Genomic DNA, 17,346 nt, shown 5'->3' with positions numbered 1-17,346 from the left:
ACTTTGGCATCAAATAGAAGTCTACATTTTAAGCCTGCTGCTGACAGCCGTAACACTGTTAATTACAACTTAAAGCTTATAGTTGTGGGAATGTTGCAGAAAATACCAGTGCAATAATAAGAAATAAATATTCTGCATTTGTTTAAGTGCATGAAAAATTTATTTGAAACTTTCAGCTGAAGTATTTGGGTCAACAGTTACACCTGAGGTACTAGCTAAAGCACCATTTTAACTCCAGGTGCACATTGCAAAACCAGAAAATAAGTAAGTTAAATTATTTAATAAGCTGGGCAGGCAAGAGGCTTTGACATTACAGTCAAACCTGTGGTGGAAGTTCAGCTTGGGGAAGCTTTAAAAGACTTTGCGCTTAAGCTTTAAATACAATGGAAGGCTGTCCATCACCTTTCTGTGTTTGCTGTAGGCCATCCCAATGCAAAAGGAACAGTATAGTCCTAATATCTAATTTCTAATATTTGGACAGGTTAACTTCAAGGTAAAAAGCTTTAAAAAACACTTTTAAAAAGTCGTATTTTTCACTGGAAGCTACACATCATGTATAGTATTTTGAAATAGCTGCATAAGCTGCAAACATCCTTCCTGTCCCCCTTCACAGAAAGCTGTTGGTCTCAACTTTAATTCACAATGTCATTACTTGGAAGTTTTACTAAATGCAGTAATGTTTCCTCTATGCTTCAGGGTAGATCAGAACTTAGGTTTTCTAGGTCACCTTAAAGATAAAAATCAAGCTGCTAGCTTTTCAAGGAGTATTTGGGTTTTAACAATGCCTTCCTGCACACCCATTTTACTCAGAAGGAATATTCTCATTTTACAGAAGAGTAGTGAGTTTTATTCCTGGGCACATCTGTTTCCTACTCTTAAAGTACACACTTCATCTGTGCCAAAAGTGTTATCAACTAAATTTATGAAACACTTAGGCACGCTAAGTATCTATGTAAATCTCTACTGAGCCCTTTAACAGAAAAGGGTAGGGCAAGTTGAAAAACAGTGAAGGATCCAGGTAATAAAGTAACTGATAATCTCAAATGTCACAGCCCTATGTAAAATAAGAACTGACACTTTCTCATTTGTAATTTCGATTAAAAGAAGGCAAGATGAATTTTTTAAAAAAAAGTTTTATTATACACAACATGATCCAAACCTGGAAGAGCTCTTCTACAGTTCCAAGAGTCTTCTTCTGTGACCTGTACTTCCATATGCTTTTCCAAAAAGCCAAGATAAAAAGGCTCATTACTCCCACTTTCTTCTTACCAAGAATGTTGGGAAAACAAACAAACAAATAAAAAAGTAGCTGGTATTTATTCTTTGTATTCCAAGAATTGCTGAAGTCTTTTCTTATGTTCTGTAGACACTTGCACTGCACTAAAAACAACAAATACAGAATATAAGATTTTACATCAGATGTAAACCACCACAAATATAAAATTTCATGCCAAAATTAAGTATACATTGAAATCAACAAATACACTGAAGCTAAATTTTAGAAAAAACTCAGCTGCAGGAAAAAACATTCCAAGTAACCCTTAAAACTGTCAATTCTTAACCTCAACAGCCTCCACTGCTAAAAGACACTTGTCCCAAGAAACTCGCCCTACTTCCTTGTCTTTGAACACATGCAAGCAATTGTTTAACTTGCAAAAATGATTTAGCTAAGAATGAATCTCTTAAAATTATCTTTCCTGTATGTCGAGTCCTTACAAACTGAGTGACAGTTCAGCCCCACAGAGAGAAACAGGCAGATACTGCAGGAAGTTTCAGTCCCACATATTCAAAGGCCAAGTACGAAAGTTTGCGTGCTGTGGCAGTAGCTGAGAAATAGCCGTGAGACAACCGAGAAGCAAGGGAATTTGCTTCTTTAGATTCTTCATAGGATTCTCAGGATTCTGTCCCTACAGAAGACACAATTGTCTCTAGTTGATTTACTTTCTTTTCAACAGCCAAGATTTATAAAGCAAGTGGTATTCATGAACTGCTGCTAAAAAGTTCATAAAAAGTCACTAAGAAAAACTGCCCAGAAATCTATGAATAATAAGTTTCTAAGGGGGACCATACACCTACGCGAGAATTTTTTAGGTTCCACAAATCAAAAAAAAACACTAAAATACTGTGCCCAAACTTCCCTTTTCACAGGTCCTACAATAACATTAGCTAAAACTAAATTTAGCAAGCAAGCAATCATGAAAAAGTTCTTACTTCAAGTGTTCTCCAAAGACAGTAGTTATCCGGTATAGTGCTGTTTTCAGAGATGCTCGAAGTGCAAACCGTAGCGTTTTGTAGGATGTGTCCACCAGACTTCCCGAAATCCTGGGGGGCTTGCTAGAAACATGAGGCAGCTTGAAATGTCTGTCTACAACCTGATTGAGAAAAACATGAAACAAACTTGTTTCATCTATTCAATTATTTCATAATGTAACTAGTGACATGTTCATCTGAAATAAAGCAAAGAAAAAAAAAAGTGCAAGTTCAGAAATTCCACCAATACACACAAAAATGTATTGGAGACTGAGCTTAACTTCGCATTTCCAGGCCATCAACATGAACATGGGAACAAGTTCGGTGAAATAAAACTCTCTGTTTATGAGTCTTAAATGCTAAGCACAGCACATGCTGCAGCAGAAGCACAGATCTGTCCCGTACTGCGACTTGTTTCTTTCAGAAACAAGGGTATTGGCTTTTTTTTTTTTCCCCCTGGTGCCTATTCTTGGAATAGATGATAGATTCTTTCCAAGAATCTCCATGAAGATAATGTAAAATGACTAAGCCAATAGGACATGCGTACCCTTGGAAACAAATCTGGGCCTTTTTTAAAATGCACATTACACAAATATCAGTAATTTAAGAGTTAGCCCTTAGTATCAGTAGAGAAAGAGCACACAGATCCTATCTCCTATGATTTCCAGTGTCTCCAGGTTGCAGGAGGAATTGTGTACAGTTGAATAAAGATGAAGTTCTAACTATGCAAAAAATACAGTATAATGATTGCTGAATCCTTGAAATAAGGTCTTCAACTGAGCACACAGCATCATTTGTTTTAAATGAAACATTCAATTAAAAACACGCTTTCTACTTCCACATTTTAAAAATCTAACATGGCTTTTATTCAGCTGTTTCGTAATGCACACAGTCGCAGCTAGCTGTTCTGTTTAGATTAACTGCAGGAGAGTTGTTACCGTGGTAACAACTTAAAGGTTATGAATGGTCAGCAAGGTCAAAATATAAAATTAACAGAACTCCTTTCTCTTCTCCTTAACCTCTTCTGCAGTAAAAAAAAGTTAGTATTTTTTACCTCCTGAAGAGTCAGCAAAGTATTCAGGATAGCTGGCAGTGTAGTTTGGACAACTCCAAACTGATCTTCAGTAAAGGAGGCTGCTACTAAATGAGACAGACCTTTAAAAAAAAAAATGCATAATTACTTAATTCTCAAGTTCTGAAACATTAACAAAGACCATGGTTTTGCCTGAAGATTCTACTAATGCAGTGGAATTCTTCAGCACTTACTGCAGCCAGCTGAGTTACCTCAGCTTTGGCTCACTGTAGGATTAAACCAGTCACTAGTTTGACAGGAGCACAATGATTTGAGTTTGATAAGGCAAGAGCGATTATATATAATTGTTTGGGTTTTTTTAAAAAGCATTGATTTTCTTTTTCCACTGCTCTGATCAGAGCTGGGGACCTAAGGTCAACCAAAAGCTGTGACCTATTTCAAAATTCTTCTATCCACAAACAGACATTTCCAGATGACTTAACTCTGTTTGTTCAGCTTGTATGAGGAGAACTCGCTGCTACTTTGAGGGAAATCTTTATTTAAAGCTAAATCAAGTTTCTCAGTTTACTTGTTTATCATATTTTAAAGAAATCATAGCCTAGCCCTCTGCCCTCAGTTAAAACACAAACGGTATCTTCTGATTTTATGCAAGCTGCATGTAGGATTCCCATCTCCTGACTCTGCACATCCCAGCTCATCACCTTCAGTGTGACACGGCCTGGGCACGTCCGCCCATAAAAGACATTACACCTAAGACAAACACCAAAATGTCACCTTCTGCACAGTCAAACCTAATAAAACATTCTACCAATACCAGTATCTGCTCATGACTGAAACAAAGAAGAAAATCCCATAGTGCAACTACTTACTGCCATCATTCTTTTCATTCTCTGCAGATCATCTTTGCCCATTTATTTAAGTTACTACCCGAGTGCCTCCCTCTCCGTGATTAACAAAGACTCAGAGCCTTTAGTCAGAAAAATGTTGTAAAAAGGCATCATAAATCTGTTACTGGAAAAAATGGAAAAGCGATACATGGTTTCATGTGGGAGAGCAGCAACAGAAATCAAGTTTAGGAATCTCTACCAAACCTCTACAGAACATAAGCTAAGAGATCTCACGCGGAATCTCAAAACTAACACGTGAATTAGACGTTTATTCATGTTGGTATCTGAAATGGGGTTGGATTTTGTCAAAATAGATCCAAAGGTTTTTCCTTCTGTTATATTTAAAAAGCACAGAGTCCCAGAAACCTGGAATCAGATCCTTTTAGTTGTAGTTCAATGACCCAACAGAACGGATCTCCTGGGAATACAGGCTGCTTACCTTCCAAAGCCCAGATGTGCATTTGGGCGTCAGAGAAGACAGCTTGGATGGAGGCTTCTGGGTGCTGAGAAGAAAACAAAGCATTCTGAGTGTACTTCATAAATAATATCACAAAAATTGCAGGTTCCCATTAAGTTATTACACTGGGGTCACATCCCTCCCCTCAGAAAAGAACTGCAAAGCTGACAAATCTCAGGGAACACCCAGAAAAATCTGATCTTTTAAGAAACTAAAATTCATTTGGGACAGGAGCTGCCCACAAAGCTAGACCATAATAGTAATAATATTAATAATAGTAATACAACAGCAACTAGTTTTCAAGGGCTATGCAGCTATGCGAAAACCCTGCTAGGAAACTCACATTAAGTACAAAGTTGTACTTACAGACAACCTTAGATTAAAAGGTTTTAGAATCGTTACAATATGTGAAAGGTACAAGGTGCCACAGCAGAACCCAGTCGCTCATGCACTTCTAGTCCATGCTGCTCAGTCATAAAATGCAAAATCATGATTACCTTGCTGAAGAAATACATTATCAGCACTCGTTTTGACAAGAAGTTCTTTATCTGAAAAGAAACAAAAGACTGAAAATATCATCTGGATTTATCTAAGCTATGCACATTTGGCCCTCCTCAACCCTACTGTCTTCTCACAGCATAAAGGGATTGAGGGGAAGGACTTCCGTTGCGTAAGCTAATTGGAAAAGGAGATACTAATTCAGAAAAACTCAAAGTTCTCCCAGAAGAGAGAACACCTAAGCTGCACTGGCTGTAACCTATCTCTACTGCAAATTTTACTCTACCTGTTCTTGCTTGTTCTGAAGCCACATGTAAATAAATCTTGGCTGTACTGCCTCACTGCCAACTCTTGCAGCAGAGAGCACTGGGAAGGATTCGTGGTGGGAACCATTCATCTGCAGGTCTAAAAAAGATATAAAAGATCTTCAGAAAAACTGGCTGCTGTCACTTTAATCCCCAAGATACAGATCTACTCACATGGCTACCACACTTATGACTACAAAGCTAAAAACAGTGCTGTGCAAAAATCTCCACCTGAACCTGACGTCCACAGCTTTGGTCCCCTTCTCAGAACACGAGGACTTTGGCCTGACCCATGCCAAGGAGAGTTTACATCCAGAATTCCCATCTTGCAGTTCACAGCAGGTGAGCTGAAAGGCGAGCCAGCATCAGACCCAGGTGATTTCGTTAAAGGCATAAGGGGTGGTTTAACCAGCGAAGACATGGAGGCTCTGGGAACGATATTAGACCTCTGTGACTGGAAAGACACGTCTTCTGTCACATCAGCTCCTAACGACAAAGAATGCACTGCATGAAGACAAACAGGCTGGTGCATATGAAATATTATTTGATTGCTATTTCAACAGCTTCAGTATCATCAGAGCTTTTATTAAAGGCCATTGTTTCCACTGTGTTCTTGCACAAGAAGTACCCATCAACATCAGTTTGGAGTGTTTTAAAAGTTTATCAGTTTAAAAACAGCAAGCAATGAGAAGAATCCTTGTGGATTTATTTATTTCTCTCCTTTTGCTAGCCATCGTTGCTACACCCTGGTATACAGCTACATAAAGCTAGCTTTTAGAATCGAAGACTAGAAAAAAGGCTACCTATAGAAGAATGGCCATTTTTTCCAACGCTGCTTAGCACATAAGAAAAAACATGTCAGTCTCAAAATCCAAGCAACAGCAGCACTGTAAGATATTCACCTCTGAAAGTCCTTTGCTGTTCCCAGGGTACTTGTCCTGGCCACTGAGTGCTAAAGGATTCAATTACCTGGCACCCCTTGTGCTAACGCAGCGCTGCTGCCAGGAATGATGCCTGACTCTGGCACATAAAACACCCAAAATGCTTGCCAGCTGCACGCAGCTCAGGAGTCAGACTGGCTTTCCTTATTCTCCAGTGGTATTAGTGAATCACACAAGCATATTCTAAGCCTCCACAATAACAAAACAAAATCTAATTTTACTATCTTAAACTAATTGTAAGAGCAGCTACACAAATTACAAAGCATCTCTTGGCAAGACTGAAAGTTCTCCCTGTACTAGGTTGAACCACTTACTAAAATGGTAATAATTAGACTTCCTTAATTCATGCAAGTGTGAGAAAATACCGTGTCGAACAGAACATCATGCCAAGTAAACGAACTGAGTAAACGTGATCTTTCCAGTTTTGTAGTTATTTTGGGATGGTTTCAACAAGAATACCTAAAATCAAATTGGGGGAAAGACTTTTGCTTGCATTGATTTGCAGAAAACCCTGTGACTCATTTTCCCCACACAATTTAATTGAGACTAATTAATGAACCTGTGTAATCTCTCAGTACTTTCATGCTTTAACAAACCATCATGAGCGTTTCCTCACACACCTGGCGTCTGCGGAGCTACTTTCAGCTCTCCCGCTGGCTGCTTTGCTCTCCCATTTGCTGCTGCAGCCTCCTGCTGTGTGATCAGCCTCTGGGTCAGATCGCTCAGAAGACTCAAACACTCCCTCGATATTGCAGTCCAGTTGTGCGGGTGCCCACCTAGCAGCGTGCACACACACAAAAAAGAAATGCAGTAGGTACGTTTAACCCAGGTGCTCACCCTCCTGTCTGTTCTGACAGTTCCCACATGCTCTCAGAATAAGCTTCAAAGCTATAGCACCATCTAAGATGACACAGTGCATTTTCACTGTGACAGTTTATTTGTACCGAGAGGAAGATGAAAACATGGACAGACTCTATCCTCCTGACAATGGATAACTCTAAAAAGACTTCAGTGAAAGTTGCTAAGCAAGTGGGAAACAGAGGCAGTTTGCCCCATCAAATCTAAAACCACTAAACAACTAAATTGAACCGAGTAATAACAGTGGTGACAGTACACAGTTCCAAAGTAGTACAAACACTAGAATTCCTGATGAGATGTAACAAAAATTTCCTGAAGGCTTTTAAGCAGCTTTAATTGACCTTCTCTGCCACATCTTTGTATGTAGCAAGAGGCTTGAATACTACTTGAAATTATAGCCACGGTTTGCTTTCACAGCTCTAGTGGTGACTTGGAATTTATGCTTGATTTCACCTCACTCACACACATCAGGCTTTCATACCCATTTTGATTATTGAGCTTGGACTATTTGACTAGTGGTGTCAAAGAGGATGCTCCTTTCAGTACCCTAAGACTTGTGTTTCCTCATGGTTGATATTTCGGTCAAACAACAGGCACCAGAATTTGTTGAGTTCAGTAGATGAAACAACATGAATACAGATATCTAAGCATCCTTTTGGAAGGGCATAGACATACTTTGACTTATGAGGCATTCTGGCTTATGCAGCATGCATCACTGCATTAACTTCTTCAAAACATTTGACTAACACTTTAAAAAAAAAAAAAGAAAAAGAATCAATTAAATAGTTTTTACGTTACCTGGCTGGCTAAGGCTAAAGACTTCTTGTCGTCGAACAGGAGAATATTGGGAAAGTAACATCAGGTCTTGTAAGGCTAAAAACTACCAAAAAAGGAAAATGTTTTAGTGCATGCAAAGTCCAATGCAGTTTCTTAAAAGTGGAGTTATCCGTAGAAAAGCAATCCCTACCGCCACACAGACCAAAGCCAGGCACAGAACAGAAAAAGAACAGCAAAGGACTGCACATACGCCTAGAGCCACTCTGGATGGGGCTGCTGAGTTAGTAAGAGCTTCAGAGAACTTTACTAGCAAGTCATTTCTTTGGAGGTAAAAAGTGGTGCTAGATCTTTATTCTGACGGCCAACAGCTCAGACAGAGAGTCTAGGACTTAAAAAGGTCTAAGAACCGTTTTTGCAAGCCAGAGCTCAGCTACACAGTGTGCCATGCAGTAAGGCACACAATCCTACTTGTTCATTTAAGTAATGCAGCAAACCAAAAAAACCCAGATATTTCCCAGTTTGCAAGACACAATTACAAATTGCACGTTTTAGTAATGGCTGAGATTATAAATCAGGTTTCCGCTACCTTTAACTGTGCTGCGCTCGACTCTTCCCCAACCATGCTTCAACAGCACAGCAAAGCTTAAAAAAGGATTGAAATGGATTGCAGCCCACCATATCTCCAGTCTTATCAGAGATTTGTATAATCAGTAAACGTGGATTTTGCACATGCAGGAGAATATTCTTATCTTTATTTACATAATACCTCTTATATGAGCCCTCCAATTTTTAAGTATTATAATCAGTAAATCCCATTAATGATTACCACAGCCAGACCAAAATTACCCTTTTTTACTCACAGGTCTTAAGGAGCTTTTTAGTATTGCTTTTTTCAAAAAAGAAAGCCAACTTCCAACATAAATACAGAAATAACGCTTTAAGAGAGAACGCACACGTAAAAACTTACATTAAAGTAAGAGAGGCCAAGTACTAAGAGCGTACAAAGATAAACCACCTGTTTATGTGACAAACACTCCAAGCTGAAAGCGTTAGAAAACGTGACCGTCACCACCCTGCTGGTTTGACATCAGCACGCAGCCAGCTGAGTATTACCTGGAACTAACCGAGTTCCTCCCAGCTCACAGCACCACAGCGCCGCGAACACCAGAGGTCACTGCTAAACAACTTTTCCCCATCCACTGCTCCGAGGCCGCTTTTCAAAGAACTAGTGACAGAAATGGTACCTAGAAGATGTGATTTCGTGTTTGTCTTCCAGCTGGGAAGATGCAGGGAATTCAATTACCTTGATAATGAGGGGAGGGTTGCTGTTTAAGATTTTAGGCAGGCACTGGTCTGTCTCCTCAGCAAAAGTTGGCTGGATAGGAAAATGATGTGTCTAAATGGAAAACATCAGAAGTCGTGTTAATCAGAGCAAAAGACAAAAAAAACCTTTTGAAAGACCACACCTGAGCTGTTACTTGTCAGACAAATGATGAATTACAAAAGCACACACCCCGTTCCTTCAACTTATATTAACCAGCCAGAAATTTCTAACATAGAAAAAGACACTATTCCTTACGTTTAAAAATGAGAAATCTTAGAAAATCCAGGCATCTTTATCTCCAAATACCTTTCATGTACCCACATAATTCATAGCTAAGGGCACTGTAATATCACAAAAAACAATTCCTCTAACCACATACTCAAGAGAAACTAGTGACACCGTGTTCAGAAACAAGTCTGACAGCAAAAATGTAATGTCTATCTCTTAACACTCTGGTGAAGAACTGAGGGTTCTTTTACCAAATAATATCAAAGATTATTTTTTTAAAATTCTTTTCATGCACCATTTCACCAATAAACTAATGAATTAATATTCTGTGTTTTAATAGAATTCCTATTTTTGTGTCTACAACATTTAAAATGTAAATAGCAATGCTCAAATTGTATCAAACAGTGCATCTTTTTAACACGGAGCAGTTTGGGCACAGATAGTTTTATGCTATTGCACTCGTTTTACACATCACAGCTTCATTCTCCTGTTTCCAACTGCAAAATTGAAATCTGAAGCAGCAATCGGTTTCTGCAACATTAAGGTGACTTCACATGGGCTAAGTTTACAATTTCCTTCCTGACTTTTCAGTTAACACTATGCAAATATTTACAAACAGCTTCGGAAGTTTTTTAGCTCTGGAAAAAAAAAAAAAAATCACATGGATAAACCTCTTGCACAACAGTAAAAACAGCAAGGTCCATTTTATACCTTCACAGCTGGATGTTTCTTTTGCCTTCCACAGTTTTCTGAGCAACACAATAATTACAGATGTGGACACAGTGTTCACTGGTGCTTCAGCTATTATCCCTTGAAACAGGTTGCTCACACCTGAGACCTGGTGTTGGAGCCAGATTCTGACACATCACTACACCGGTTACGCTTGACTCACTGCTAATCTTTCCTCCATGTAGTCACAACAGCTAGACCTTTCCAATTAAAGCCAACACTCCACCAAGCACCGTATAACGTTCCATTCCATTCGTGTTTTGCACCAATACATTGACCCAGGATTTAAACCTTGCTTTTTTTCCCCCCACTGACTGCAGTCAAGTAATATTTGAAAAAAAATAAAATCAAGTTAGATGAACGATTTTTTTTCCTTTGTATTCTTACAAAGAAATATGTGGATTTGTCAACAAAAATTAAGTTCTCCAATTCTTTGTTGGCAAGACTTCTTTTTTTTCTCTCTTCAGTCACAGTCTCACTTTTATTCTAATATGATTCATTACATATTTAAACAGTCTTTTTTTAGTCATATTAATTTGTGTCTTAATTCCCAAGATTGCTTGATGTCTATTTTAATATTACAGCCTGAACTAGATTAACATGTCTCTGCTTTGGAGAACCGTGTACTTTGATGGTTTGCTTAAATCTGAGATTTCTAGAGCTTAGCTTGCAGAAAACCGACGTCCTTTTTTTCTCTCTGTTGTCAGACACTGGAACAGGCTGCCCAGGGAGGGGGTTGAGTCACTGCCCCTGGAGGTGTTTAAGAGACAGGCAGATGTTGCCTTGAAGGACATGGTTTAGTGGTGTTGATAGGGCTGGGAAAAGGTTGGACTTGATGACCTTGGAGGTTTCTTCCAGCCAAAACTGTGCTATGATTCTAAGAAGGAGGCAGCAATAACAAAGCATTAATGTTCTGGGCAGCACAGGCTTGTCTTGCTAGAAGGAGAGAAAGGGAAGGTCAATGCCCAGGCCCGACCTAACTGTTCAGTTATCAGCTATTACCTGAATGCTTTGAAAATTCAGAAAGTCATAAGAAGTTATTTTGTATTCAAGTTATTTCCTAGTAAAACTGGTTTTGGAAAGAAGTACTAACCTCTGTAGCGTAGATTTTGAAGAGTAACCATGCAATGTACCAGGTAATCAGGAGAAATACGCCACATAACCAGGCATGGTAAAACAAGGAGAGATCCAATAAGCCAGTCAGAGTGTCAAGAGGATGCAATTTACTGCAGATAAAACGACCAAGAAGACAGAAGTACTTTTATCATGGAAGATGTCTATAGTAAGCTGTTGCTGTAGCAATAATTGCAAGAATAAAGCTGCATTATGTTTTTTTTGCAAAATCAGCTTCTTAAAGATGTTTGAGATAGCATTTCTTTAATTTTTCAGTAACTGCGATGAAATTAAGTGAAGAAAAATTAATGAAATCAAGGAAAAGAAATATGAAATATATGATTACAGTTTTAGTCAACTAAGGTATTAAAACCTTAGTTTCCCTATTTTAGAACAAACGGTACCCATATAAAAAGAAATACATGCTCCCCTCCTTCTCAAACACAGAAAAGCGGATCAAACACATGTATGAGATTTGGAAAGATCAGCTCTTCTAACACTTAAAGAGATTTACAGAGATGAAGGAAACCAGAGAGGATTTCTTAATGTCTATCTACAAGCTGGTTCCTACAAGGGGACATTGGTTCCTTTTGGATTCATTGCAGAATCACCCCACGTTCTGTGTGGGGAGGCAAGGAACAGAGTCCTGGTGCACAAGGACTACACAGAGCTCCCTTCGGCAAAGGGAGCTCTCGGCAACATTCTCCTGCAAGTTTTGAGCGCAGCGTACCACCTACCTGTCCATGTGGAGATCCATCGTGGTACTTATCCACACCTTTGGGATATAACCTAGGGGATCAAACAGAAACACTGAAACAAACACGACGTTGCCGAACACGTACGCAAGAGGCCAAAAAGACAGAAGTAGAATGCGTTTACAGGAGAGAGACTGGCCTTGTAACACGCATGCATCAGGAAACAATCTGCCTTTGGGGGTTGTTCTGTTTTTCTTAAGAAACAAAAACAAGAGAATGAAAAAAAGGCTTCAGGCCAGCAACTACACACTGAGAGATGCAGACCTCATCTCTCACTGCCAGCTTCTCGGAACCCAGTTATTTGGTTTTTTCTTCACTAACAAGAAGGTTAACAGTAATTTAATATTAATTTTCACTACAGCTCAGGTAGCAGCAAAGTGCTTTTAAAGACTTAGTGGAAACTGATACAGAACCATACTTCTAATTTATCCCCTAATATAAATAAAGTGCTAATCCTTCTAGCATATTTTGACATCATTTAGGAGGATAACGACAGCCATAACATTAAAAAAAAAAAATCCTAATTTTTAGAAAGTGCGGTGCAAGCATCTTCATTAGCACAGATTTTTTTACCATAGTTTTAAAGACCAAACCTCATTTTCATATGGGAGGGAGCCATACTGCCTTTGCCTTCCCAGCTTCCTCCAAATATCTACAGAGCACTTGAAAATAAAACCAAAGTGCTAAGTTTATTTTAAAAATAATGAAACTATAGCAACATTACATATAGTAAAGCCACGCCCATGGCTGGTATTGTCAGGTTCAGCTCTGTGATGCCACATTTCCAATACCAGGCAATGAAAGGAACAGTCCAAGGCATGGAGATGTTTATCCATGTTAAAAAAAAATATTTGGGAATACTTAAAGAAAAAAGGAAATATAGACCGTAAAATAAAATATTCTTTTAATTGCACAGTGTTTTCAAATTTATAATTTTTTTTGCCACAAATCAGGTCAGTTATGTAAACAGTGGCCCAAAGCACCGGGTTCTGAAATGCACATTTGGAAACCGCCACCTGATTAGAACTTGGTAGCTCCTCTTATAAATTATTTCACAGCTCCTGCAACAACATTTCCTGCACAGAAGAGATCGCCAGAGACAACAGTCTACGTTTTGGTACAGTGATCACACACAGACTTCAGGTAAGAAAACTATTGTTCCCCACTCCCTTTTCCTTAAAATACCGTCCCTATCTTCTCATGTTGTCAGATGGACAATGAATTCTTATAGAAAGGGTTAATGTCTTCAGAAAAGAGACATTTCTCACATGCTAGGCTGTAAGAATTGCCATCATACAACTATTTCTGTACAAACGCTGTGCCTTTTCTTGCTGTTCTAGAGAGGTGTTAGATCTCTTTATTTGCTGAAACAACTCTATGGTGCCTTCAGCAAGTTACCTGGAAGGCGGAAAAACAGTCTTATTGATTAAAGATAAAGTTTTCAGAATATAGGAATTTAAAAACAGAAGGAATTTCAGGAACCCTTACCAAAAAAGTAGTACGTGAAGCCGAAGTTTCTAACAAAATATAGTGATTCCACACAACTGTGTTTAATGAGGAGAGGCAAAGATCTTCTGAAACGCAAGTACTTGTATTGCTAAAAGCAAACAAAAAAATGGTTTAGCACTCTGCATTCAGAACAAGTCAATGAAATGATAAAAAACAGACAAGGTACTTGAAAACCTGAAGTCTAGTTGAACTGAAAAAAAAAAATAGTTTAGGCTATTTATTCTCCCAATCTCTTTCTGTCATTTTATAATTATCTCTTGTTCTCACTCCTTTTCCTACTTGTAGGAGGATGAAAATGGAGGATGGGGTAAATTGACTCAAAACACAGGGGAATAAACTAGAAGAATGCTGCCTAAAGTCAAATAAACAAAAACCCACACGGAAAATTCAGAGAAGCAGGAGTTACAGTCAGTAATCCTCCAAGCAGTGAAAACAGTGCAATACTCATGCCTTTTTCCACAAAAATTATATGTCTTTCCACATCACTAAAACAACCTGTCTGACACTCATATGCACACGAAATCAAAGGGATTTCGTTTTTAACTTGGCTAAGTTGCATTAGGAAAGAGAATTAACAATATTCAGATATTAGAACGTTAAAAAATTCTATAACTACAGCATTGCCCAGAATGATGCGTGGTTTGCTGGTAAACTGAATGATGATGATTTAAATGTTTTCCACTAATACAACCAACCTTGTTTAAAGACACTTTTTGCCAAACTGGTTGGACTCTGGGAACGGTGCTAGGTTAATGCCTGTTGTGAGGCTACAGCAACAGAAGAAACACATTTAAGATGATGTTTCCCAAGCCACTCCTCACCACTGAGCATGAGGTAGTTTTCTGTAGAACTGCTAGAGCCCCCTCCAAAGGAATTGATGGAATTTCAGTTTTCATAGCACTACACAGCCAACAAGCTTTGGATGTTGAGCTTTAAGCAAGATCTAACGTGCTCTTTAGACTTAAAGTGAGCTGGCACCCAGCTACAACTGATAATATGCTTTTGCTTTTTTTTATTTTCCCTCTCAAGACTTTTAGCTTTTAGGTGACCCTTGTGAGTTCCAGTAGTTAAATTCAGTTTGTGTGTATTTTCTCTTTCCTGTAGATCACTTTCTGTGATCTACAAGTCAGCTCTTGACATGCATCAGAAGGCTGTAAATGTCCTGGATTTCTGTGTTCACTTGAAAGAGCTGAGCAGGAAGGAGGAAGATGAGCACTGCTGGCATTTGAAGCTGAGTGTACACTTCATCTGCTAGTGAAAGCATGCCAGCAGGCAGCTGCCATGGCCACAGTTAAAAATATAAACAATCAAGGCTTTTTTGATCAGTGTTTTACTCAGACTTTCTACAAAGGTCTTTAAACCTCTTACCTGGATGATTGGAAACGGCAAATAATTCATATTGTTAATAAGATAGGAAAGACTGTAACTGTATCCCATGAAAGCTCCAGAGAGTAGAAAAAAGAGGTGATACTCATTTAGGCACATCTGAGGAACAGCATCATCTAGGCTAAAATAGAAAACGTAGAATTAATTCCAAGTTAAAAGGAAAAAAAGTCATTCTAGCCTAAGCAAGTTCAAATCAGAAGTTTAATTTTTCTTTCCTCATCAGTACATCCAATGATACCTCAGTCGCTTTTTTCTGAAGCTGGAATCCCACCACCTGTTTCTGTAATTTATGCAGGAGGATGCTTCCAGTATTTATGAAGTTATGTCACATTAATCAGAAGAGCAAGACTTAGTTCAAGGGACAACCAATTTGTCATCATTCAACTTTCCATTAACAATCCTGGCAATTTAGTTTTTCTGGCCCAGTTACTTCTCCGTGCACTGTAACACCTACAAAGGAGGGCATTTCCTACCCTTCAATAAAGGATATCGGCTTATAACTGTTTATTTTTGACAGTACTCAAATTTTAGTTTTGTTTGAAAGAAACCATCAGTAAACACATTTTACAATGTCAGTTCTTCGCATAATTTATCTCTAACACACAGAAATAATTACCTTTCTGAAGGTGTGCATGGCACAGCAAGAAACTGGAATTTCCCTTTTGTCATAACTGCAGCGCACCAAGCAACCAACATTCCCATTACAGCATGAACAACCGAATGGATAACTTGCTGTGGGTGAATAATTTTTCCTATCAGTGCTAATCGAGAGCATGGTATTGATGGCACAACTGTAAATAAAAGCCAAAAGTGAATTTTTACTTCTCATTAATAAAAGCCTTCATTTTAAAAAACAAAAAATAATTAAAAAAAAAAAACACAGCAAAAACACTGGCATCAAAGAACTTTTCACAGTTGGAACCAGTCACTAAAACAATAAAGAAATCAATGAGCTAAGAGGGTCTTGGCCACAAGGTAAGCAGGAATCTGGGACGATATACTTAAAAGTAAGCTTTGTGTATTGTCCATAGTAATTTAAAAGGAAATCTACCAATGTAAAATAAATCTCTTCAAACAGTCATCCTGTTTAATTCAGTTCAGCAATTTACACAACCCACCTGCATAAAATTCAACATTGAAGATGCTTATTACTATTATCACCACAGCCATAAGGAGGATACAAAAGAAGACATAGGAACTATATAAATCATTGAAAGAATCTAAAAAGAAAAAACAAATGTTATTGCTCAGAAGATTGCAGTAACACAACAGTAACACATTAAGTAAGAGAAAATAATGCTTAAGTAGTTAGCAATAATCTATTAGGTACATAAAGGGGAGCAATGTTTAATGGACTTGATAATCTCATACTGCATCTGTCCAGCTGCACAACATTCCCACATAAAAGCACATTTATATTTCTCAGAAACTACTTTACACCTTTATAACTGGTCTTCTCGTAAGTGAACACTGAGAATTTTAGTGTTTCTTCTGCTTTTTTTTGAATAATCTTTCAAAGTTAATTCCATGATGGCTCAACTAACACAGCTTCCATTCACTTAATAAAGCTGCAGCCGTACAGGCACACTTAAAAGGTGAGAAATTCCGTACTGAGTAAATTGCTTTTGAATATACAAAAGCCCAACAGAACTAATCAAAAGGGGAAATAAATCACATCTCCCTGTCCAGAGCAACTAAATGATCATGGGTATCAAGCTTCTATGTAGACACCTCTGAATTTTCTGTGGGTGCACTTGAGGGAAAGTTATTCTCACCGTGCAGAGCAGCTATTTCAGAAATTCCACTTGTGATTCAATAAACCAAAGTCAGAGGAAGCTTTTTAGGCAAAGAGCAGCTGCACAGGGCAGAAAGGGGAAGTGTGTGCAAGCACTTAGATCAGACAACTAAGTCAATGCCCTTTTCTCTCTGAAGGACATATTTACACGACCTTGCAACAGCTATTTCTACCTCGGGAGGATTATGACTATCGTGGTTATAAGAAGCACCGTTCAGAAACACACGAAGTGGCAGCGGAACACAATGCCACAGCCAGCTCCCATTATCTGAGGCTGAGCCCAAAACAATAGATAGGGGGTAGAAAAAAGGCAAATACAAACACGTGACTGTGAAAATACAAAAACATCAAAGGGCAGCTTGTCAGAAACTGTTTTAACTTATAAAGGAATTTAAAACATTGATACCGGGTCACTGTATGTAACAAAGCGCTGAGACAACCCCCGCCGCGACCCCAAGCAGGGGAAAGAAGAAAGGCAAGAGCAGGTACCCGCGCCCTCCC

General features: G+C 38.5%; 1 protein-coding gene across 1 annotated transcript; it reads right to left on the bottom strand.

Annotated features, from left to right (window-relative positions):
* Positions 1-1,127: 1,127 nt before the first annotated feature.
* Positions 1,128-16,265, bottom strand: NDC1 (NDC1 transmembrane nucleoporin). Its single transcript, XM_009866457.1, has 16 exons — positions 16,169-16,265; positions 15,667-15,841; positions 15,033-15,171; positions 13,644-13,752; positions 12,138-12,189; positions 11,381-11,513; positions 9,310-9,402; positions 8,028-8,109; positions 6,992-7,147; positions 5,662-5,916; positions 5,412-5,530; positions 5,125-5,175; positions 4,610-4,673; positions 3,305-3,405; positions 2,212-2,372; positions 1,128-1,380 (listed from the first exon to the last, which is right to left on the bottom strand). The coding sequence occupies exons 1-16, from the start codon at positions 16,218-16,220 to the stop codon at positions 1,317-1,319; spliced, it is 1,806 nt and encodes a 601-aa protein (XP_009864759.1). The 5' UTR covers positions 16,221-16,265; the 3' UTR covers positions 1,128-1,316.
* Positions 16,266-17,346: the final 1,081 nt, after the last annotated feature.

Source organism: Apaloderma vittatum, unplaced genomic scaffold (genome assembly GCF_000703405.1).
Source record: "Apaloderma vittatum isolate BGI_N311 unplaced genomic scaffold, ASM70340v1 scaffold42033, whole genome shotgun sequence".
NCBI classification, from domain to species: domain Eukaryota; kingdom Metazoa; phylum Chordata; class Aves; order Trogoniformes; family Trogonidae; genus Apaloderma; species Apaloderma vittatum.
Note: the sequence above shows the minus strand (reverse complement) of the source record. Positions and strands in the feature narration are given on the sequence as shown.

Excerpts from the sequence above, each read along its gene's own strand:
- NDC1 (XM_009866457.1), bottom strand. The coding sequence starts at position 16,220 with ATGGCTGTGGTGATAATAGTAATAAGCATCTTCAATGTTGAATTTTAT. Across the intron at positions 15,172-15,666 it reads CCATGCACACCTTCAGAAAG|CCTAGATGATGCTGTTCCTC; the intron begins GTAATTATTTCT and ends TTTCTATTTTAG. Across the intron at positions 12,190-13,643 it reads CTTCACGTACTACTTTTTTG|GTTATATCCCAAAGGTGTGG; the intron begins GTAAGGGTTCCT and ends TTGATCCCCTAG.